The sequence below is a fragment of the Juglans regia genome, chromosome 14 (assembly GCF_001411555.2).
Source record: "Juglans regia cultivar Chandler chromosome 14, Walnut 2.0, whole genome shotgun sequence".
Lineage (NCBI taxonomy): Eukaryota > Viridiplantae > Streptophyta > Magnoliopsida > Fagales > Juglandaceae > Juglans > Juglans regia.
The window spans coordinates 23,439,556-23,462,189 of record NC_049914.1 but is presented as its reverse complement, the minus strand read 5'-3'; the positions used below and the strand labels follow the sequence as shown (position 1 = coordinate 23,462,189).

At 36.4% G+C, this 22,634-nt stretch overlaps 3 protein-coding genes across 8 annotated transcripts; 2 read left to right on the top strand and 1 right to left on the bottom strand.

Moving 5' to 3' along the window:
• Window positions 1-420: 420 nt before the first annotated feature.
• Window positions 421-6,277, bottom strand: LOC109000604 (protein FAR1-RELATED SEQUENCE 4-like). 6 transcript variants are annotated; one of them, XM_035685501.1, is made up of 12 exons: window positions 6,064-6,277; window positions 5,740-5,940; window positions 5,153-5,259; window positions 4,153-4,225; window positions 3,966-4,070; window positions 3,803-3,898; window positions 3,647-3,736; window positions 3,484-3,576; window positions 3,219-3,408; window positions 1,128-3,136; window positions 889-1,026; window positions 421-767 (listed from the first exon to the last, which is right to left on the bottom strand). In XM_035685501.1, the coding sequence occupies exons 4-11, from the start codon at window positions 4,210-4,212 to the stop codon at window positions 889-891; spliced, it is 2,781 nt and encodes a 926-aa protein (XP_035541394.1). In that variant the 5' UTR covers window positions 4,213-4,225; window positions 5,153-5,259; window positions 5,740-5,940; window positions 6,064-6,277; the 3' UTR covers window positions 421-767. The 6 variants fall into 6 exon arrangements, with proteins under 6 accessions (XP_035541394.1, XP_035541395.1, XP_018833093.1 ...); XM_035685502.1 differs by lacking the exon at window positions 5,153-5,259; XM_018977548.2 differs by lacking the exon at window positions 5,740-5,940.
• A 122-nt stretch (window positions 6,278-6,399) lies between these two features.
• LOC109000606 lies at window positions 6,400-11,695 on the top strand. Its single transcript, XM_035684946.1, has 5 exons — window positions 6,400-7,117; window positions 8,302-8,465; window positions 8,565-10,605; window positions 10,885-11,112; window positions 11,414-11,695. Exons 1-3 carry the CDS (start codon window positions 6,496-6,498, stop codon window positions 9,651-9,653), a joined length of 1,875 nt encoding a protein of 624 aa, XP_035540839.1. The 5' UTR covers window positions 6,400-6,495; the 3' UTR covers window positions 9,654-10,605; window positions 10,885-11,112; window positions 11,414-11,695.
• Window positions 11,696-18,600: 6,905 nt separating this feature from the next.
• On the top strand, window positions 18,601-22,509 carry LOC109000608 (elongation factor-like GTPase 1). The gene is made up of 2 exons (XM_018977556.2): window positions 18,601-18,726; window positions 18,853-22,509. The coding sequence occupies exon 2, from the start codon at window positions 18,899-18,901 to the stop codon at window positions 22,001-22,003; it is 3,105 nt and encodes a 1,034-aa protein (XP_018833101.1). The 5' UTR covers window positions 18,601-18,726; window positions 18,853-18,898; the 3' UTR covers window positions 22,004-22,509.
• The last annotated feature ends 125 nt before the right edge of the window (window positions 22,510-22,634 follow it).

The following is a 22,634-nucleotide window of genomic DNA, read 5'->3' as shown; positions in this document are numbered from 1 at the left end:
GTCTTTGCCCTACAGCCAGCTTCAGTATGGTTCTTACCCACTAGGATGTAATCTGTGACAGTTTTTTTAATCGAATTGGTTTTGAAAATTAAAAAATCGATATCAGACCGACTCATTTCAAATTGGTCCAATTTCCCCTTCTTTTTTTTTTTGTAAGGAAAAAAAAAGGCTAGTAATTGATCCATACCTTTCATTTTATGTTAAAAATTTTATGTTATAAAATTAAAATTTATATTTTATATCAAAATTCAAATGTTATATTAAAAATCATAAGATTAATTTATGTATATCATAATTAAAGGTTATATTAAAATTTATAAGATTAATTTTATGTTATATCAAATGACATATTAATTTTATGTTAAAGATTAATAAAAAAATATATCTCTACCGGTCCGGTTCGAACTAGTGTTCTAAATATTAAAACCGAAATCGGACCAGTTTCTAACCCTTTTTTATCATTAGGAACAGGAACCGGATTGAACACACCGGTTTGGTTAGTTTTACCGGTTCATCTACCAGTTCATCATCTACAAATTCCGAGTTACATTGCTAAAAACTACTCCACAATAACAACACATTCTAAAATCACAACCACCTAAAAAATTCCCGAGTGACATTGCTACAAACTACTCAACAATAACAATTTGACAAAAACAACAAAGATTCTGAAATGACCTCAAAGTCTCCATAGAATGACACCTTTGAGCACATCGTTTATATGCATTTACATCTTTAGTTACATAGGGTCCTTACAGTCATTTTTGCTGAAACAACACAAGCAGCTCAACAGTTACTATAGTTGATAATTAAATAAAATTATTTATTAATAATTGATTGAAAACAATTAAACAAAGAAGAAACATATGGTAAATAAATGCATCACACCTAATCATTGCCTGATGGTGTTGGTTGTGTGATAGTACTATATTGGGTTCCAATAACAAAACCATCAACACTACTATCAAGTTGAGATAGTGGGAGCTCACTTGAATGAGATTCATCATCAAAGATTTTCCTGCAAGTCTAAATTTCAAGATAAAAATTTAGACATCTATTAGAAAAGAATATGCATGTAGTTTAATATATATATATATATAATTGCAAAAAGAAAATATATATATTACCTGTTTTTTCTTTCTACTGGTTACCACTTTTTCTTTGACATTGGCTGAACAAAGTTTTGACTCAAACGTTAAGCCTTCACATTTAGGTTCAAATTCATCTAAATGACGTAAAAATGCATTATAATGCTCATCACTTGGGGATACACGCGTCGCTAATTTCAAGCATTTTTTCACCACAACCTCATACCTTCGTGCATCTGTATTGCCCTGCAAGTCATCATAGCTACTCTTGACCAGTGTGTATCTCCTCTTTAAGTCTTTTCTCCATCGATCCAAAATATATTTTTTCGGCAAAACATTAATGTTCTTCATATTATATACAGAAAATGCATGCCTACAGAAAATGCCCCTCATCTCAAACAACCCACACGTGCATTTCACTTCACATTCTTCTTCGTTGTAGTAAACTGAGTACTGCACCCTCTTCACATGGTCATCAATGGAAATTTGATCTAAAACATCAAATGTGGAAATACAACCTTTAGTGCTAACAAGTGTGCAATTGCATAAAATCATCCCCAACACCTCTCGTTGGACCTCCTTGAACTTTGCATTTGTATAAACCATTTGAAATTGTTTTTCAATGCCAAAAGGGGATAAGCATTGAATCGTTTGGTTGAAGGAATTGAAATCAGCTATAGCCTCAACCTCCACCTTTTTCTTTAGCGCATTTTCAAATTGATCAACAAATTCCTTTAATGTTGTACCAGAATAAACAAACCCGTCGAAAAAAGCATTCATTCTTTCAGATCGCTGTGTAGTGCTCATACCAGCCCAAAAAACATTCTTCAAGTAAACCGGTACCCAAAAAGACCTGTCATTGTACAATCCTTGTAGCCATGCATTAGAACCAAGATTATACGTATCAAGTAGTTGCCCCCATTTGTCCTCAAACTCCTCACAAGTTTGTGAATCATATAGGGTACTCTGAATAGAAGTCTTCAACCCTGCGTTGAATTGAGAGTGAGATCCCAATTTTTCTGGTAGTTTTCGCATTATGTGCCAGAGACAATATCTATGACGAGTATCTGGAAATACAATGGAAATAGCACTCTTCATTGCCTGATCATGATCTGTTATTATGGCTTTGGGAGCCCGATCATGCATGCACTTCAACCATGCTCGAAACAACCAAACAAACGTACTTGTGTCCTCGCCTGAAATCAATCCAGCCCCTAACAATATAGATTGCCCATGATGGTTTACACCCACAAAGGCAACAAAAGGTATACTATACCTATTTGTTAGAAACATTGTATCAAAGGTGATAACATTTCCAAAATACTCATATGCTGCTCGACTGCGTGCGTCAGCCCAGAACACATTTTTTACTCTAAACTCATCATCCATATCCATAACAGAAACAAAGCCATCATTCATCTCTCTCATTCTATCAAAGTAGTCACTAAGTGTTTTACCACCTCCTTTACCAAGCCTTAAGTGTATGGCTTTGTCAATAAAATTCAAACAATCTTTTTCTGCAAATTCAAGATTCTCAGACCCCTCCGCGTCAACAACATCATTGAAATTTTTGTTCATTTGAACAACTGCTTTGTCATTCAAATCAAGCATTTTTTGACTATATTCATCTAAAAACTTATGAGATCTAAAAAATCTAGAATTTTGTGGGCTTACGGTATGATTGTGAGCAATCTCAACAGTGGTCAAAACCCATACCCCATTCACCAAGTGAGCATTTATCTTCGCCTTACAATCTGTTTTAATTGTCGGTCGTGACCTAGAGACATTACCATGGCTAGGATGATACTTGCCACTACGTGCACACCCAATTGTGACATACTTAACACTACCATTTGCCTCTCGCTTTGTCCTCTGTGTTTTCACACCAAAACCCACTTGCTTGGCATATCGTTTGTAATAAGCCAAAAGTTCTTTCTCAGTAGCAAACTCCATACCAGATTTTGGTATTTCAACTCGTTCATCATCATTAGATACATCATTAGTCTCCTCCGCCTCTTTATGTACGTCGGATGTTGCTTCTTTATCCTCTACAAAATAGATGAGATTAGCATTCACATTATATACATTGAGTATGACAATCATCAAGTTTAAAGTGGTTTAGTGTAATACCGCTACTAATATGATAGCTTTGATCAGTTGTGTGTGATGTACCTCCAACATTCTTCTCACTTTCTACACTATTAGGCATGGTGGACGAATCACTTACACGTTGTGTGGTCACTTCAGATCTTCTAAACTCCTCCAGACTACTTGACAAAGGATAGGGTAGAGTTGATCCAAGAGGTGGCATCGAGGGATGCTGCAATTATATATATGTTAGTCCATTGCTAATGCACATAGGAAAAAAAAAAAAACTTAAAAATAATCCATCTACCTGACTAGTCTCTTGATCTCTTTTTAACTCCTCCAATTTTTTTTCAGACGATGGGTAGGGTAGAGTTGGGCCAAGAGGGGGCATTGACGAATGCTGCAATTATATAGATGTGTTAATTCATTGCTAATGCACATATAATATTTGTTAAAAAAATTCAATCTACCTGGCTAGTCTCTTGAAATCTTCTTAACTCATCCGGATTACTAGTGGAAGGGTAGAGTAGAGTTGGTCCAAGAGGTGGCATCGACGGATGCTGCAATTATATAGATGTGTTAGTTAATTGTTAATGAACATAGAAAAAGAATTATAAAAAAATTACATCTACTTGGCTAGTCTCTTGAGATCCTCTTAACTCCTCCGGATTACTTGACGAAGGGTAGGGTAGAGTTGGTCCAAGAGGTGGCATCGACGGATGCTGCAATTATATAGATGTGTTAGTTCATTGCTAATGCACATATAATTTTTTTAAAAATTTCGTCTACCTGGCTACCCCAAGGATACGGATGTGGATTTGGATATGGATTTATATATGTATTTGGAAGCATCATAAATGGCGGGTAGTATGGATTTACGGGACTATAATATTCCTATAATACACAAATAAACAATAGATTAACTGAATGAAAATATCAGATACCAAGTCATACAAATGTCCAATGTGTATCATACCTGGATCGACGACATCGATGTAGAAGGCTTGGGTGACCTTCCAGCTTCCTCTTTGCCCATTAGGCTATTTTAACTGAGAATTTGGTTAGAGTCAATTCACAATAGTTCAATAAAATCACTTCATGCAACATAAAATTCTGACTAATACAAAAATCTTTACACTATCCACTTGATATGTATTGGATGACGCTATCCACAATTTTTTCTTTTCTTGAGGATTCTTTTATTTTATTTCATTTTTTTCTAATCAAGAAAGATATGCTTGATACAACAAGTACAATAATTTAAACGGTACTCTAGCACTCCTTGATGCTCCAAGCTATAAACTTTTTATTGTTTTTTAGTGGTAAGTCAATGCAGAACAAATTGAAATCGTTTTGTGTCGATTTGAATTTGAAATAAGAGATATTTAGCTTTCATTAGTCTCTTGAACTACCTCAAACCAACTTCGTACAAAAGAAAATTGAAAATGGTCTTCACGTCAAACAAGTTTCCCATCAAACACCCTGCAATGGCAATGCTAGACCGTATACATACCATCTTGATCTGTCATTACTGCCACTACTAATGCTTATTTATCATACATTTCAAAATGCGACTTAAGAGCAATGGCATTGGCTTCATTAAAGTTATCTTCAAAATTTGATGAAAAATACATGTTTTTCATAAATCTAAAACCTCTCTATCTATAATCTCACATTGGATTAGCTATTAGATTCATGAAAATAATAATATAATATTATTTTTAATAATAATATTTTTAATTTTTCTTTTCATATTTTGCAATTACACTAACTATATGTACATTATTAGACAAACAATTAACATCAACCAATTAATTCATCTGTTTTTCTAAACCCATAAAATGAAAAGTAGGGAAAGAAACAATATTGAAAGATAAAAATTCACAAAAAAATAAAAACAAAAGGCTATTTTTCTTTAGCCTATGCAGAAACCACACAGGGCCAAATAAAAACATTGAAATAATCTGTATTAGCACCACTACGGCCAAAGCTCATCAATATCTGTCTCCAAAGCCTTCAACTCCTCCATGATTTTCGTGACCATGGCTGGTACAGGAGACGTGGTGCCCCAACCCTGCCACTCCTGCAATGAGATAGACCCAAACTCAATCCTAGATGGAACCTAATCATCCTTGTTCCTGATTACTTATTCCAAACCCAATCCAATCTCTTCCCGAAATAAACTCATCTAATAGCTGGGCTAGAGCCTAAATCCCAAAATAAACCCTCTTTTCAGTGATCATTTCTCTCTCGGACATTTTATCAATCTGATAATGGTCACTAGGCTCTGATTTGTAGAGCAATTGTGATATATAGGCGTGGGGGGTGCGTAGCTCTGTTGAGGAAGAAGAAGAACCTAGCGGAGAAGAAGGCATACTACAAAAGCAAGAATAAGAGAGAAAGGGAGAGAGAAAACAAGCAGGGAGGAAAATTCGTGAAGCCCGATTAAACCGTGAATAAAAAATAGATTTGCTTGATGAACAGTAACTCTTCGTACTTGAAGAACCTCATTCATTTAATGTAGCTCAAAGTTTCCCACTCATCCTTTTAGCTAATCCAATACCTGTATTTTAATGAAATTCATCATATTTTGCATTTGGCTAGGCTTTAAATGAACCCAATGCTAATGCTCTAACGTCCTCACAAGTTGCCAGAGTGTCCCCTCGAAACAGTAAATATGCAAATCATCTCAAGTTGTGTTTGGTTCGGTACTTCCGTCGAACAGATGATGTGCCAAGACAAAAATCAACGTATGAGCAAACAACTAACACAAAAAAAAAAAAAACCATGAATCCATATACAGAGGCAACTTTAATATCAGAAAAAAAAAGATAGAACAAAAAGAAACTTGCACACAGAGAGGCAAACACACGGACAACCAACTTACAGTGCAATACCGAGCTCCAAAACTGTACCCACACGTCAGGTAGTCACTGTGTCAATGCGTTTGTGAGTGAGAGATAGAGAGAATTTTTCGGTGGAGGACGCCACAGACGCCGTCGTCAGGGGAGATTTGGGGGAGGGGAGAAGACTCGGAAGAGGGCAAATGACTCGGGCGGGGTGGTGGGTGGGGTTGCGGTTGGGAACGAATTCGAAATGAATGTTTGATTCTGTCCTTTCCAAAACGCGTCGTTTAGGTTATAAAAGAAAAAAAAATTCCAAGCTGGCAGGTGTGCTGTGATAGGCTCCCCCTCTGATAGGCTCTCTCTCTCTGTCATGGAAGCTCCCCCTCACTCTCCTCTCACTCTCAACTCTGCTCTTCCTCCCAACTCCTGTTCTCAATTCGAGCTTCCGGTACAGCTCTCAGAACCTCTCAATAATGGTGGGGACGAAAAGGCAGTTCCTCCCACTTCTCTTTCTCTCCCTCTCCGCCTTCTTCTTCCTCTTCTTATGCCACTCCTACTTCTCCTCCCCTAGCCCTAACCCTTACCCCAATTTCATCCATTCCCTTCAAACTCATGATATTAGCACTAATCGTGGCATTATCAATTCCCAGAATTTCACTTTTATAATCAAGGTCCTAGCCTTCAACCGCCTGGACTCGCTCTCCCGCTGCCTCCGCTCCCTTGCCGCTGCCGACTACCTCTCCGACCGCGTCCATCTCCATATCTACATTGATCATTTTGCCCCCTTAAACAATGACACCCTCGGATTGGAAGGTTCGCATCGCATTCTGAGCTTCGTGGATGCGTTCGAGTGGTTGTTTGGAGAAAAGATCGTGCATTATCGGACCAGGAATGCGGGGTTGCAGGCGCAGTGGTTGGAGGCGTGGTGGCCGAGCTCTGACGACGAGTTCGCTTTCGTGGTCGAAGACGATTTGGAGGTCTCGCCGCTCTATTACAAATTTCTGAGGAGATTGATCATGAATTTCTATTATAACGCTTCGAACTTTAGCCCCTCCATCTACGGGGTTTCACTGCAGAGACCAAGGTTCGTCCCAGGTAATATTATTTTAATAGTTCTCCCCTTTGGGATTGATTTTTAAAGTTGGGAATGAGAAGTCTAGTTTGGAGACTGATATCTATCGATCGCTTCATTGTTCTGAAAACTGAATGTAAATACAGAAATAGAGAAGGAGGTGTTTTATAGATTAGTTTAGAAAGTTTAATTGGGAAAGCCTTAAAGTCGCTTTTCTTTTGCTCAGGGAAAAAAAGGGGGAATCTTATCAGCAGAGTGACAAGATCAAGAGTGAATTCTTACTTAAAACAGTGTTTTTGGATTTCAACGTGGAGAAAAGATTTATTTTACTTGTCCCGTACTCATGTTACTCAGAAATCCGTTAGGTAGCTTTGTATTTCTAGAGCGATGAGGAACATAGCATAATATTTATCTGAAAAGTAGTCAAAAGACTTTTGTCTGTTGATTTCTAATTTAGTAGTTTTTCTCATTTTGATTTTATCATGCTACCTTGTGTAGCCTTATTGAGGCTATTCCTAGGTGTTAGGACTTCCTCATGTCATCTATGTTCCAAATGGCCTGATTTACCTTAAAATACATGCCAAACAAGTTTGTTTTTTTATCGGTCTGCCAAACAAGTAATTTTCTCTTCTTGTTTTTGTCTTCAATAATTAAGCTTTCTTCCTAATACGAGTTAGACCCAAAATTCTTTGACTGAGATGACAGAGGGGACTGAAAGAAACCAGTGAATGATTGTTGAAGCAATTTGTTATCTAAACGATAAAGCCAAATTTTTTTGTTCTCTCTCATGTCAGTTCTGGGCTTTCACTTTTTGATTATTCTTGAATTCTTATCTCGTCCATCCTGCCCTGCACTGCGCCTACATCTCCAGGTGCCAAGCTATCGACCCCTACTTGGAAAAAAAAAAGGAAAAAAAAAAGCTGATAAGATTGAAAATCTCTCCAAGAAATTCCATGTATACTCGGTCTTTCATAGTGTGTGCCATTTATTACCAGGTTGATTAGTCGTGTTACTTTTGTTTTAGGTTAATGTGGTGGCCGACTTTTCTTCCTGAAATGGAAGATTATTATATCTGTGCCCCTCTCTTTCTGTGTTTGTGCATTATTGTTGTTTTACCAATTGGCCTTGTTACATTTCTTGTACTTAGACTCGTGGTTTTTAAATTTGATCCTTATACACCTCTGATTTAATTGGTTGTTGGATACAGGTAAACATGGAAACAAAATACAATTGGATAGCAGAACACGACTTTTCTTGTACCAGATAGTTGGCACTTGGGGTCAACTTCTCTTTCCAAAACCTTGGAAAGAATTCAGGTTGTGGTATGATAAACATAAGGTCAAAGGAATCAAGCCATTTCTTGATGGGATGGTAATTAGATTTATGTTCTACTCATATTTGTTGGTTTCTAGCTTTCTTGGTAATGTCTATGGTACTGACTCAATATCTCAATTGAATCTAAAATTGAAGGTGACAACGGGATGGTACAAGAAGATGGGAGAGAGAATATGGACTCCTTGGTTCATTAAATTTATTCATTCCCGTGGTTATTTTAACATCTACACCAATTTTTTAAGCGAAGGAGCGCTCAGTGTCTCTCACAGGGATGCTGGTGTTAACTATGGAAAGACAGCTGGGCCTGATTCTCAATTATTGGATGGAAACTCCCTTGATTTCAGTCTTTTGGAAGTGCCAACCTTGCGTAATCTTAAATGGTTTGATTTCTGTTTCAGAGAAGTACGTCCTGGAAGAATTGTAGGGAGCATTGATGAACTTGGCCCTGTTCTTCAAGCTGCACAGAAACAGCAGACCCTTATTTTTATAAGCCTCTTTGGAGTATCGGCATTGGTCACCAGGAACTTGATATGTCACTTTGAGAGGCTAAACATTTGGAACTACATACTTGTGGGCCCTGAATCTGACTTACTGCTTGATCTCGCAAGAAGGGGGCATCCGGTGATTAATGGTGACAAATTTTTTAGTAATGTTAGAGAGCACAAATCAATGCTTTCTCAATATTCCAAGGCAGAGCCGATCAAGCAGATTTTAGTCAGGGCCTATGTAATCAAGAAGTGTTTGGAGTATAGGTATAATTCTTGGATGGTGGATGGGAACATGCTTTTCTTCAGTAGTGGATTGTTTCTTGATTCCATTGATCCAACCTATGATTTCTATGTTGGGAAGAGCTTAGAACTTTTATATGTCAAAGGCTCATATTCTGCCGAGAAATTCTGGGTTGGCAATTTATTATCCAAGGTGGAAGCAATGATGAACTCAAGGAAAGTCGCATTGTCCAGGGATGGAGTTAGTTTTGTGTACATAGCAGCTAAATTATTGGAACAAAAGGGTGAGAAGATTATGGGGCTCGATGAGACAAGCTTTGGCATAAAGATTGGCACCGAAAATGTGAATAAATCTTCTATAAGGGATGGGAAGAAGATGGTTTTTTGGTCTTCTGAGATAGGTCTAAATATAATTCAGATGCGGCTTCAGGAGTTGGGTATGTGGATTCTGGACAGTGACTCATCGTGCAGGGCTGTTGCTTGCCACAGATTATAGCATCTCTAATGGATCCAAACACTAAAACATTTTCTGTAATCAATCTGTACAAAATATTGCTCAAATTTTTTTACACCCTACTACTTGATAGGTTTGTCAAATTTTCATTGCACCAATGCTCTAGAATTGATTTGCTCAGCCTGCAATAAGTGTTTTGTGATCGGAACACGCTTTCAGATTGACTTCCAATGCTGACCTTTCAACTTTCACTGGCCGGATTACCTATGTGATGAGATAAATTAACACCATGCTCTCCACGACTAAGAATAAAGTCATTTTTAAAAATTTTCGTGAGCTAAAGTGTTGTTACTATTGAACTTGACTTAAAAATATGAGAAAATCTGCTCAGCCCCCGGTCTCCTACCGCACTCCACACACCTCCAACATGGCAAACCGGGTCTAATTCCACGTCACGGTTCTTTCCTCCCCTCCCTCACTTGACGAGACTTTCTCCCCCTCCTCAGTTCCCTTTCTCCCTCCCGAAAGCCAATATGTTTCTCCCCCTCCCTCACATCCCTTTCTCCCTCCCGAAAGCCAGATATGTTTCTTCCCCTCCCTCACATCCCTTTCTTCCCCTCCCGAAAGCACTCACCTGATTCACCTTCTTCCAACATCCTCACCCCAATGAAAACCCTCCCATGTCTTAGCCCCTTGCAAACTGTCACCCCCATTTCTTTCCCTTCTGAAAGCCCAGCGAACACCACCTCACGCCGAGATCCCCCAGCCCTGGTATTCTCTCAACCTTGTAAGGCTAGAAGAAAAATTTCTCATCCTCACCCAAATAGTCTTTCACCCATGAAACCCTAGAAAAAATTCGAATCCTCACCCCAGCCCAAGGAGAAACCCCTTCAGAGCTTCGAGCCCCTCCTTCACCCTCTCCAATGACCAATGCCTCCCTCTGTCGTCGTCTCCTCCGTGGCATTGCTTCGTTTCTGTTCAGCTCGCTTGCAGGGTAAGAACTCCATGCCACTTTTCTATCTTTGAAAGTGTTGTATGCTTTTATAGGTTGTATTTGTGATGGTTTGACTTGGTTTTTTGCTTTTAAAATATGCCCTTTCCTTTAAAAACTATTATGCTACCAATCAAAAAACAAATTATGCACTTTGCAATACTAAAGAGAATTTGGCAAAGCATGCTTGTGGGTTGCAAATGTTTATCATTTTTTTATTTAAATAAGAGGATAAATAGTAGTTTTATCTTGTTGATTAGCAAACCTTTCTTATTTGTGCAGAGTTGCATATATGTCTTCTCTGATTGAGAGGGCAAAAAAGTGCTTAGACTTTTCAGCCAGTGTTTACATCACACATCTCTTCATATGCATTGTCTATGGAGGTTGGCCTTCCTCAATAACCTGGTGGATTCTAATGGTACTGGAATTGCAGTGATGGCTTTGCTAGGTGAATATATGTGCATTAGACGGGAACTGCGAGAGATTCCCAATACACACGATACCATTCAAGTTAAGAAGTTTTCTTTTGTACATTACTTTTCTAGAAAAATTATTTTCCCCCTATGTGTTTCATTGCTGTTAAAGTTTTATGTTAAATTTGTTCCTATTTATACAAAGTAGTGGCTGCCGACTACTTTATTGCAATGATGAATTTCCATTCTCTAATACATTTTCCTGTTGTTTTGGCACTCAACTTTTTTCTGTTACTGGAAATTTAAGTCAGTCTCATTTATATATTTAGGACATGCTTTTGTTCGTTACTGGAAATTTAAGTCAGTCTCATCTATATGTTTCTTTGTTTTTTCTACAGAAATAATGTTGGATATGCAAAAATGGGTTTGGACAACACTTTGGACACTTGCAGGACTGAAGATTTATGGAAATAGTTGCAGCCAAATAATGGCTTTAGCTGCTGGTTTTGTCTTTGTTGTTGTATTTGTTTAAACTCAAGTTAGAGAGATACAATACATTCTTGTTGTTTTATTTTGAAAACTGAACTGGTGTATTTCCTTCCATAGTTGTATGTTGAGTTGTAAGTGTTAATTAATACTTGTGAAGTAGGAAGTATGTATTTATATGCAATGGAATGAGGTTTTGCTTGGACAGCCCAAACTATATTTTGTTACAATTAAATGAGGGATTTGAATGGGATGGGGTTCTGATTTTATGTAATGGAATGAGGTTTTGTGAGCTTTATTTATATGCAATGAAATGAGGTAACGAATCTTCTGATTAATGGATTTGAATGAAATGAGGGATGTAGCTAGGGGACAAACCCGTGACACATTTTTCTTCTTTTATGATACCTGAGGCAAGTTGTCTCTATTCATTTAATCAGATTAGTTCTAGATAGTTGGTCTCATCTTATGGTTGCCAACTGCCCATTAGCTCACCAATTCGTGAGTTAGCATATATTTATCCAAAGACCATGACAAGAGGCATGGGATTGTTTGATCTCATTAGCTGGATTTTCTCCCATAAAGTATGCATTCTAAAATAGAATAAAAAAGGTTGAAAATCATAAAGGTAGAACGTCAAGGCATTCTAAAGTAGAAAGGCAAAATGCATCCCATACCTAAGCATGATGCATTCCAAAAATCCTGAACAATAAGACGCACTCCTCATTGCATTTCACAATTGAACAAAAAATATTTACAAAGCTCAATGAAGTCCTATTTTTTTACACTTCAAAAAATAGTACCCCTTTTACATATCATGATTTACACTTCTTGAAAATATTACACTTGAAGAAAATGGAACACTTTCATTTTCACAAAAATGCCACACGCCCAATCTTCCCTCATGTATGTTGAACGCATCACTCCTCTCGTTGCTCATTATGTGGTTTATACCTGTACCAACAGTGCAAAAATCAAATGCACGACCATATAAAATGCTAACTGAATGAGTCTAACTAACTAACAGCAATATAAATGCATGACCATAAAAAATACTTCAACCAATTTCTGAAGATATTAAGTCCCATTGGGCATGCACGACCCATCCTGAATATTTTAAAATTCTAGAAAAATTAAACAAAGACATTAAAAATGGAACAACGAGAAGAAAGACCTAAAAAAGTGAAACATATCACACCTCATCATTGCCAGGTGGCGTTGGTCGTGTGATAGTACTACACTGGGTTGGGATAACAATGTTGTTAACAACAGGACCAAGTTGTGCTTCTGGGACCTCACCATACTGTGAGTCTTCGTCAAATATTTTCTTTCACGTCTAATTTGACAAAACAAAAATACACTTTCATTACACATTAATATGCATGCACTATACCATATAGAGAATTACTCGACCATAATGTACTACCTATTTACGTACATAAACAATATATTAACTAGATGACAAGAATATCGGACACTACGACAGTTTCAAATAACGAATGTGTATTATACCTGAGTCCGTGAAATTGATGTAGAGGGCCTAGGTTTAAAAAGGTAGTGCTGGTCTATAAGTGCCACCAATCTTTATAGTTGATTTAGTTACTTTGGGAGTGTTTATCTTTCCATGGGATTGCTATTAAGCTTAATAATAGTCATCCACTCTTGCTTCTTTGATTGAAAACTCTTAAAAATAAAGAAAATCAGTCATATCTTTGCCACCTTCAAAAAAGATGCATATCCTTTGTGATAGGGGAAACAAAAATATGGGACCAGAGGTTGTATGCTTTGGTCAAATGGGACCTGCGAATATTGGGTCTTTCCTTTTCTTATCCTTATCGTAAGATTGAACTTTCACGATCAGAAATCATTGCAAGAAAATAAAGGGCCCAAAAACTATTGTGGATGAGCTTCTTCCATTCCTATCTGCTACAATTTGGTGGAAAACAGAGAGAAATAGGACATTTTATCACTTAAACAACAATATCTTTTTTTAAAAAAAATGAACCACGGTCTCATAGAAGAAGACAATCTTTTATTACAAATTATTGACCTCTTCCAGACATAACTAAATACATGATATATAGCTACCTATACAACTGAATGAGTATTGCATAATTTTTAATTAGAAATGGTAAAGCTTCAAAATAGAGGCTAAACTCTTCAAATTATTATCAAAACTCGATAGATTCAAGTTATGTACAAATCACAACACCTAAGCACGTCCTACCCAAGGTTCAAATCTAGACCAATCGTCACCTTCAGACCAGAAAGCTTAAAACAGTGCATTATTTCATTACTCACCCAGTGTCTGTTAATCTTACTTATAGCGTTCAATATCTAATCTTAAAACGTAACAACAGTATGTATAAAACATCATCCCAAGTTTCATTCTTCAAGAAAATTCACATATTATAACAACCAAACTTTAAACAGTGGCTAAAATTTTCCAGTACCGAGAACAGAAAATCTAAATCGAAGAAAAGAGTTGTCGAGCTTATTGTGCAAGATCCTCGAGTGTTGCATGGGGTCGCATGGCATGACGTCTTATTAAGTAAATTCGGAACCACCACATTTTCTTCCCTACATTTTCTTAACAACCAAACATGTATCCAAAAATAGAAACAAACAGCGGCTGAGAAGAAATACCGAGAAATACCCAAAAAAAGCAACCAAAATACACAAAACACAGATTCAAACAAACACAAAACCGCAGATCCAAGAAACACAAAAACACACAAAATGATTCATGCTGGGAAACAAAATGGAGAGAAAAAAAAGACTTCTTTTGGTCGGTTCTTACCCTTGTCAATGGCAATAAAGGGTGGCGTTTGGAAGACGATCGGTGAGAAGTGCTGTGCAACGAAACCCAGTGGAAGAGAACCAAGCTTGGGGGTGGGTGGGGGGAAAAGCAGGGAATGAAATCTGGATGCTGTTTTTGATTTGATTTCGAGGTTTTAAATTTCAAAATGGCTCATTTGGTTAATTTTGAAAAAAAAAAAAAAAAACAAATTACAGGTCAGCTGTGTGCGGAGGTTGTGCTACAGTAGGAGGTTGTATAGTAAGACTCTAAAAATATATTTGTTTCTTTTTCTAAAAACAGCGCTAAGTAAAAAGATTTTTTATAATAAATAGAGTTGTTTTGTATCAAAATCTTGAAATCTTAAATGAGAGTGCACGAAAGTATTTATTAAAATTTCTCAAAATATGTGCTATAAAAATCATAGCTTAAAATTTTTGTACATGATCTAAGCCATTGTCACGCCTCCCTAGATTAAGTCACATTCTGCAGATTTACTTTCATAAATATTCTGACTTAGGGTGGTTTAAAAATATATAAAAACAAATTAAAATGAGTTAACGATTCAGTAAAAAAATCATCATAACATCAACATACTTAACATAAGGATTTCACAAAATATTTCATGCTAAGAATTAAACTCATGACTGATACCGGTGTTTATGTTATTCATGACCGATTTATCTGAATTAACTGATTTATCTAACTAATCTGATTAGTCAACACACTTAATCATGTGTGCGAGGTTGTGCACTGACCCCACATCCCACGGCCGCAAACAGAGCCGCTGATAGTATTATTGGTCTATGCATATATATATATATATATATATATATATATATATATATGCAAAATCATATTTACATAATATGACTCTAAAATTTTCTACATTGACTTATGTATATCCAAATATTTAGTTAGCTATGAACAGTGCTTATCTAAATTTGAATAACTATTATTCACTCTATAAAATATATTTTAATCATTATTTCTCTTTCCTCTCACTCTCTCTCTCACAATCATTTCATTTTCTATCTCCTTCAATAACACAACAAACATTCACATGCACATTTATTTTATTATTATAATATATTATATATATTTTTTTTCATTTTTTTATATTTTTAATATAATAGATAAAAAATTATATTTTTTATTATTGCGTTTGTATTATTAATGTCAAATGTAAGTAGTGGATGCTAATTGTAAAATATATATAAAAAAAATTTTAATTTTACCAACAAATTAATAATAATAAAATAATATTATTATTTTGTCTCAAATATGCATAAGTCAATGTGAAAATTTTGTTTGAATGACAAAGTGGTTATGCAAAAGAAGTGATTTTACATATGCATAGGCATAGACCAATGCTAATGCTCTTAGATGTTTAAACGTGAGATACATAATACATACATAACTATAATATGCGAAATGAAACATGATGAATGACGTGCTTGCAAATATCATGACATGCGTGGTCCGTAAACATTATCTTCCAAAGAACTGACTTTAATAATAATATATATAACTGGTTAACGTATACTAATCCTAATTTATGATCAAACTACTTACCTTATAATGTTGCTTCTTAAAATTTTTGACACAAATTCGATCATGGTGGCCTTGCCATGTTTCATGGTGGGGGAGATGAGGTTACAATATGTCGAAGGTAAAAAGAGAGCTAAAAACAAAAAGCCGAGACTTTATTTATTTATTTATTTATTTGGAAGAGGGGGTTTCAAACTCCAAACCTCTATTTTGGAGGTTGGAGATTATGCCAATCAGGTCATAGTCATTTGACAAAAAAAAAAAGAGAATGAATGAATGAAAGAAAAAAGGCCTAGGCTTGAAGAGGTAAGTGCACGTATAGTGCATAAAACTCTATTTATAGGATGATATGGATTAGGTTTAGGAATTTTAAGGTGAAGAGCATTCTAGAATTGTAATCCTAATATGTTTGAAATTAAAGATATACTCTAGTAATTCATTTAATATAACATTGGGAGCGACTGAAATTGTGTAAGAAATTTTAATCAGTGGTGATTTTAAATTGAAATAAATTTATAATAGCCGATATTTAAATTCTAAAATAATTATAACTCTTTCAATAAATAATAAATGAAATTTAATTTAGTTATTAAACTTAATTAAAATTTTTAATCAATTTTAATAATTTATCACTCATCGACAAATTTAATATTTTTTATTAAATATAATTTAAGTTTAATAAAAATTATTAATATTTCGATTTTAAAATTATTAAACCGGATCGTTATAAAGCAGGACAGCGTCATCATATTCATTATGATGGGAAGGATTAAGCATATATTAAGGATGATAAGGAAGTGGACAGCACCTTTCTCTTATCAGAGATTAGTGTTATGCACTTCTAAGAGCATCCTCGTTAGGATGCCTAAAACACTATTATCTCTAAATTATAGGAAAAATTTTAGGGAAAAGCTCAAAAACTCCCTCCCATCTCATTCCCTATTTTAGGATTTTGATTTAGGAAATGAACAGTAGTTCCCTAAATATAGGGAACCACTATTCATCCCCTAAATCATTTTTTATTAATATTTTATTTAAATAAATAAAATAAATTTTTTTTTCAATCAACTACATTTTTTCTTATACTCATATTTATTATACTTTTAAATAATATTTTTAAAAATAATTTAAATAATTACTAAAATATAAAAATAATAATTTTAAAAATATTATTAAACCCTTAAAAAAATAATTTAAATTTTTATTTAAAATATTCACTATAATAATAGTTCAAAACATAAGAAAAAATATTAAGTAGTGAAATTTGAAAATGGAAGTGAGAGAAAAAAGTAATAAAGAAATAATAGAAGAATATTATTTTAATAGAATAGAAAAAGGATAGGGAATGGGATGTAGAAGGATTTTTAAAAATGAGTAAAATTTAGGATAAAATTATAGGGAGTGTCCTTTTTAGCTAAAATTTAGAAAAAAATTTAGGGAATCGGATGAGAATGCTCTAAGCATCTATGCATCTGAAGCCAATAAAGAGAAGAGTGCCCCTTCTGACAGGATGTCCTGTGATCCCAAATCGACGTAGAATCATTTTGAAAAGGTTAACAAGTTGTACAAATTTTGTATAGATTATTTACATAATTAAAATTTATCATGAAAAAGTGTAAAAAAAACCTTTTATTTTTTAATGAGATCTTTTTTTTTTTATTTTATTTTAATGAAGGGCTTGTTCGTGTCTTGTTTATTTTAAATTTGTACCTAGCATTAACTTTGTTATGAATAATTTAGTATGAGGGAGTCTATTTTACCACATAAGGTTTTAAAATTGAGTTATTCTTTTTTAAGTTGATATGTAGAGTATATTATTTACGTCACTTAAATGGTAAGATTTAATTTATAATATTTATATTTAAAAAAATTTCTTTCAAATCAAATTATATCGTGTAAATATTTACTATGTATTATCTATAGCGACTTATAATATAATTTTTCTTTCTAATAAATTCTGAAGAGAAATGTAGTTAAATAAGTAATATGACACAATAGAGGGTTAGATCTTAATAGAGAGTGTACAATTAAACATTTTGGTAGTTTGAAATTGTAAAGTGTCAATTTTGGTAATTTAGGGTGCAGATTATAAAAACTTGTTAATTGAAAGACACAAAATTTTATTTTTCCAAAAATAATAGAACTAGATACATGATAAAGATCAAGAGAAGGCTTTATTAAGTCCCGGTTTAGAATTTGAATTAAATTGAGATCAATTCAGTTTAATTTTAAGATGAGTCTAATATTTAAATATCTAATTTTCAAATCACTAAATTCATATCAACTCAAAACCTCTTTACACGTGAAGCTCGTAACCTTTTTAATTTATCATAAATATATTTAAACTCATTTTAACATCTTAATACATTTAACTCATCTTAAATGAATCCTACAAAATTCACTTTATTATCTCAACTCACTATTATTTATAAAAAATTCAACTTCTTTCAATTCAACTCAAATCAATATCAAAACGGGTTTTAACAAGATTAATGCTACATATAGTCGTGGAATGTGCAAGTACCGTACAGTCGTTTTGAAAAAGAGTGGAGCCTGCTATTAAAAAAATTATTTCTTTTTATGTAGGTCCTATATTTATTCATTTTTTTATAATGACTGCACGGCACTTGCACACTTACAATTGCTTTCTAACAAAATCATTGTTTCTACTTTTTTTTATTTTTTCCTTCTAATCGAATGGGGCACAAAGCCCTACTATATATATAATATATGAGCCGGTTCGGATCCCGTAGGTACTCACCAACCAAAAATGGGATTCGGATTCTGTAGCAACCCTACGGCTACGGAGCAGGGCAATTTCTCCGCAAAACAGTGTTGCAGAGAGAGAGAGGGGCAGAAAAACTCTCCGAGCTCAAGGTATTAAGATTTTGTGTTGGACACAATTCCAATTTCGTGATTTTTAATTACGCAGGAGTTCAATTCGCTGAAAATTTCGTTTATGTGAATTTGTTATGTTTTTTGTTCAATCCTCGGGAAAAGTAGGACCCTGAATTTGATTTTCAGAAGAAACTCGGGAAGACAAAAGTAAATGGGTGAATCTGGTTCTGATCCCGATTCCGAGACTCGGAAAATCCGAAACATATGCATACTGGCACACGTTGATCACGGCAAAACAACACTTGCCGACCATTTGATCGCTGCTTCGGGTGGCGGCGTGCTCCACCCTAAGCTAGCGGGCCGCCTGCGTTTTATGGACTATCTAGACGAGGAACAAAGGCGTGCCATCACTATGAAGAGCTCCTCCATTGCTCTTCACTACAAGAACCATTCTATTAACCTTATAGACTCCCCCGGCCATATGGACTTCTGTAGTGAGGTGTCCACTGCCGCTAGACTAAGTGATGGAGCCTTGATATTGGTCGACGCTGTCGAGGGCGTCCATATTCAAACCCATGCTGTTTTGAGGCAATGCTGGATAGAGAAGCTATCGCCATGTTTGGTACTTAACAAGATTGATAGATTGATTTTTGAGTTGAGGTTGAGTCCAATGGAGGCCTATACCCGGTTGTCAAGGATTGTTCATGAGGTTAATGGGATTGTTAGCGGGTATAAGTCGGAGAAGTATTTGTCTGATGTTGATGCGGTGCTTGCAGGGCAGTCAGGGGACACGGGTGATGAGGAGAGTAGTGAGTTTGTGGAGGATGATGAGGAGGATACGTTTCAACCCCAGAAGGGGAATGTAGCTTTTGTATGTGCCTTGGATGGGTGGGGTTTTGGAATTCATGAGTTTGCTGAGTTCTATGCTTCAAAGCTTGGGGCAAGTGCTGCTGCATTGCAGAAAGCTTTGTGGGGTCCTCGGTATTTCAATCCGAAGACAAAGATGATTTTGGGAAAGAAGGCAATTGGTGGAGGAAATAAGGCAAGGCCTATGTTTGTTCAGTTTGTGCTTGAACCGCTTTGGCAGGTTTACCAGGCGGCTTTGGATGCTGATGGGGACAAAGCGATGCTGGAGAAAGTGATCAAGTCATTTAATTTGTCTGTGCCGGCTCGTGACCTTCAGAACAAGGATCAAAAGGTTGTGCTTCAATCTGTTATGAGCCGTTGGCTTCCTCTGTCTGATGCAATATTATCTATGGTGATTAAGTGTATGCCAGACCCTATTGCAGCACAGTCATTTCGTATTTCACGTTTGCTGCCTAAGAGAGAGCTCCTCGATGATCAGGTTGATTCCATTGTGCTTGCAGAGGCTGAACTGGTAAGAAAATCCATCGAGGCTTGTGATTCGAGGCATGAAGCTCCTTGTGTCACTTTTGTTTCCAAGATGTTTGCTGTTCCATTGAAAATGCTCCCAAGGGATTCACATGGAATGATTATATATGGTCCAGGTGAAGAAAGCGGAGAGGGGGAGTCAAGTGAGTGTTTCCTTGCATTTGCTAGGGTCTTCAGTGGAGTCCTTTATTTGGGACAGAGGGTTTTTGTGCTTTCGGCTTTATATGATCCATTAAAAGGGGAATCAATGCAGAAGCATGTGCAGGAGGCTGAGTTGCAATCCTTGTATCTAATGATGGGTCAAGGCTTAAAACCAGTGGCTTCTGTGAAGGCAGGGAATGTTGTGGCAATTCGAGGCCTTGGTCAGCACATACTGAAAAGTGCAACTCTGTCATCCACAAAGAACTGCTGGCCTTTCTCAAGTATGATATTCCAGGTTGCACCAACTCTCAGAGTTGCAATTGAACCGTCTGATCCAGCAGATATTGGTGCAGTTTTGAAAGGTTTAAAGCTTCTGAATCGGGCAGACCCATTTGTAGAGGTTACTTTTTCTGCTAGGGGCGAGCATGTACTGGCTGCTGCAGGAGAAGTTCATCTGGAAAGATGCATAAAGGATTTGAAAGAGAGGTTTGCGAAAGTAAGCTTGGAAGTCTCTCCACCTCTTGTGTCCTACAAAGAGACCATCGAGGGAGAGGTGACGCACATGCCAGAGAATTTGAAATCTTTCAATGGGGGATTGGAGTATGTTGAGAAGACAACACCAAATGGTAGATGTGTAGTTCGGGTGCATATCATGAAGCTTCCACCTGCTTTAACTAAGGTGCTTGATGAAAGTTCGGATTTGCTTGCAAATATTGTTGGATCTAAGTCTGGGCAAACCAACAAAAGTTTGGAAACTCTGAGACCAAGCATTGTAGAAGATGAGAATCCAATTGAAGTGCTTAAGAAACGCATAATGGATGCGGTGGATAAAGATATTTTGTCAATGACTGAGATTGACAAGGAACGGGCTGACAAAAGTAGAGCGAAGTGGCTAAAGCTTCTCAGGAGAATTTGGGCACTCGGGCCTAGGCATATTGGTCCAAATTTCCTTTTTGTCCCAGATTTCAAAAGAAAGGGTGCCGACAACTCTGTTCTTATACATGGTTCCTCCTATGTATCAGAGAGATTGGGCTTCGTGGGTGATTCTATTGATGGTGGCCCAGCTGCTGAGACATCTTCAGAAGCAACTCAAGTATTATCAATGGAAGCAGAGCGTCTTGAGAGTAGTGTTGTATCTGGGTTTCAACTTGCTACAGCAGCCGGACCCTTATGTGATGAACCCATGTGGGGTTTGGCATTTGTTGTTGAGGCTTACATTTCACCATTTTGTGGGCAGGCCGATGAGTCTGAAACTTCTCACCAACAACCTGAGCAGCATGGCATCTTCACAGGGCAGGTTATTGCAGCTGTCAAAGATGCTTGTAGGGCGGCTGTGCTTCAGAAGAAGCCAAGACTCGTGGAAGCCATGTACTTTTGTGAGTTGAACACCCCTCCCGAACATTTAGGTCCCATGTATGCAGTGCTTGGTCGAAGACGGGCCCGGGTGAGCAAGGAAATAATGCAGGAAGGTTCACCACTGTTCACTGTGCATGCATATGTGCCAGTTTCTGAAAGCTTTGGCTTTGCAGATGAGCTTAGAAGATGGACTTCTGGAGCTGCTAGTGCTCTTCTCGTGCTTAGTCACTGGGAAGCACTTCCTGAGGATCCTTTCTTTATACCCAAAACAGAGGAGGAAATTGAAGAGTTTGGAGATGGGTCTAGTGTGCCTCCAAATACAGCCAGGAAGCTCATCGATGCTGTGAGACGACGGAAAGGCCTTCCTGTGGAGGATAAAGTAGTCCAGCATGCAACAAAGCAGAGGACCTTGGCTCGTAAAGTGTAGAATGTGTTGTATTATTAGCTCTTATGAAAACTAACTCCATTCATCACATCATATTTATAAATGGAAAAAAAAAAAAAAAAAGGTCTGTTTTTGTCATTGGCCATAAGAAATATCTAAGGCAGTCAGTACTCACGATTGATCGGGGGGAAAATATAGACTCTAAGCTTAAAATCAAGTTTCTGCTTGAGTTTGATCTACTCTTTTTCTGTCAAATGTTGCATCTCATGATAAATATTTCCTGAGAAATTTCACATCAACCGGTTTTTCATTTCACACCCCACACCTTACGTTTAGTAACAAGTGAACCGTTCACCTCTTTCGCCTGAACATTCCTCTTTTCCATTCAAAATCGTTGCCCTCTTTTCTATACGAAAACCCTCGAATTGCCGCCAGATTCTACAATCGTCGCCCTTTTCCTCACGAAATCGTCTCCTTCCTCTTCTCCATACGAAATATTTGCAAATCGTGGCCCTCTTCTCCAATCGTTGCCAAGCTTCTTCCCGAAATCATTAAGATTCTCCATACGAAACCCTCCTGCAATTGCAGGTATATAACCCACTATATATTCACCATGTCATATCTTGATTGGTGATTGATGATTAATTCATAAATACATGCATTTGTTTTGGTA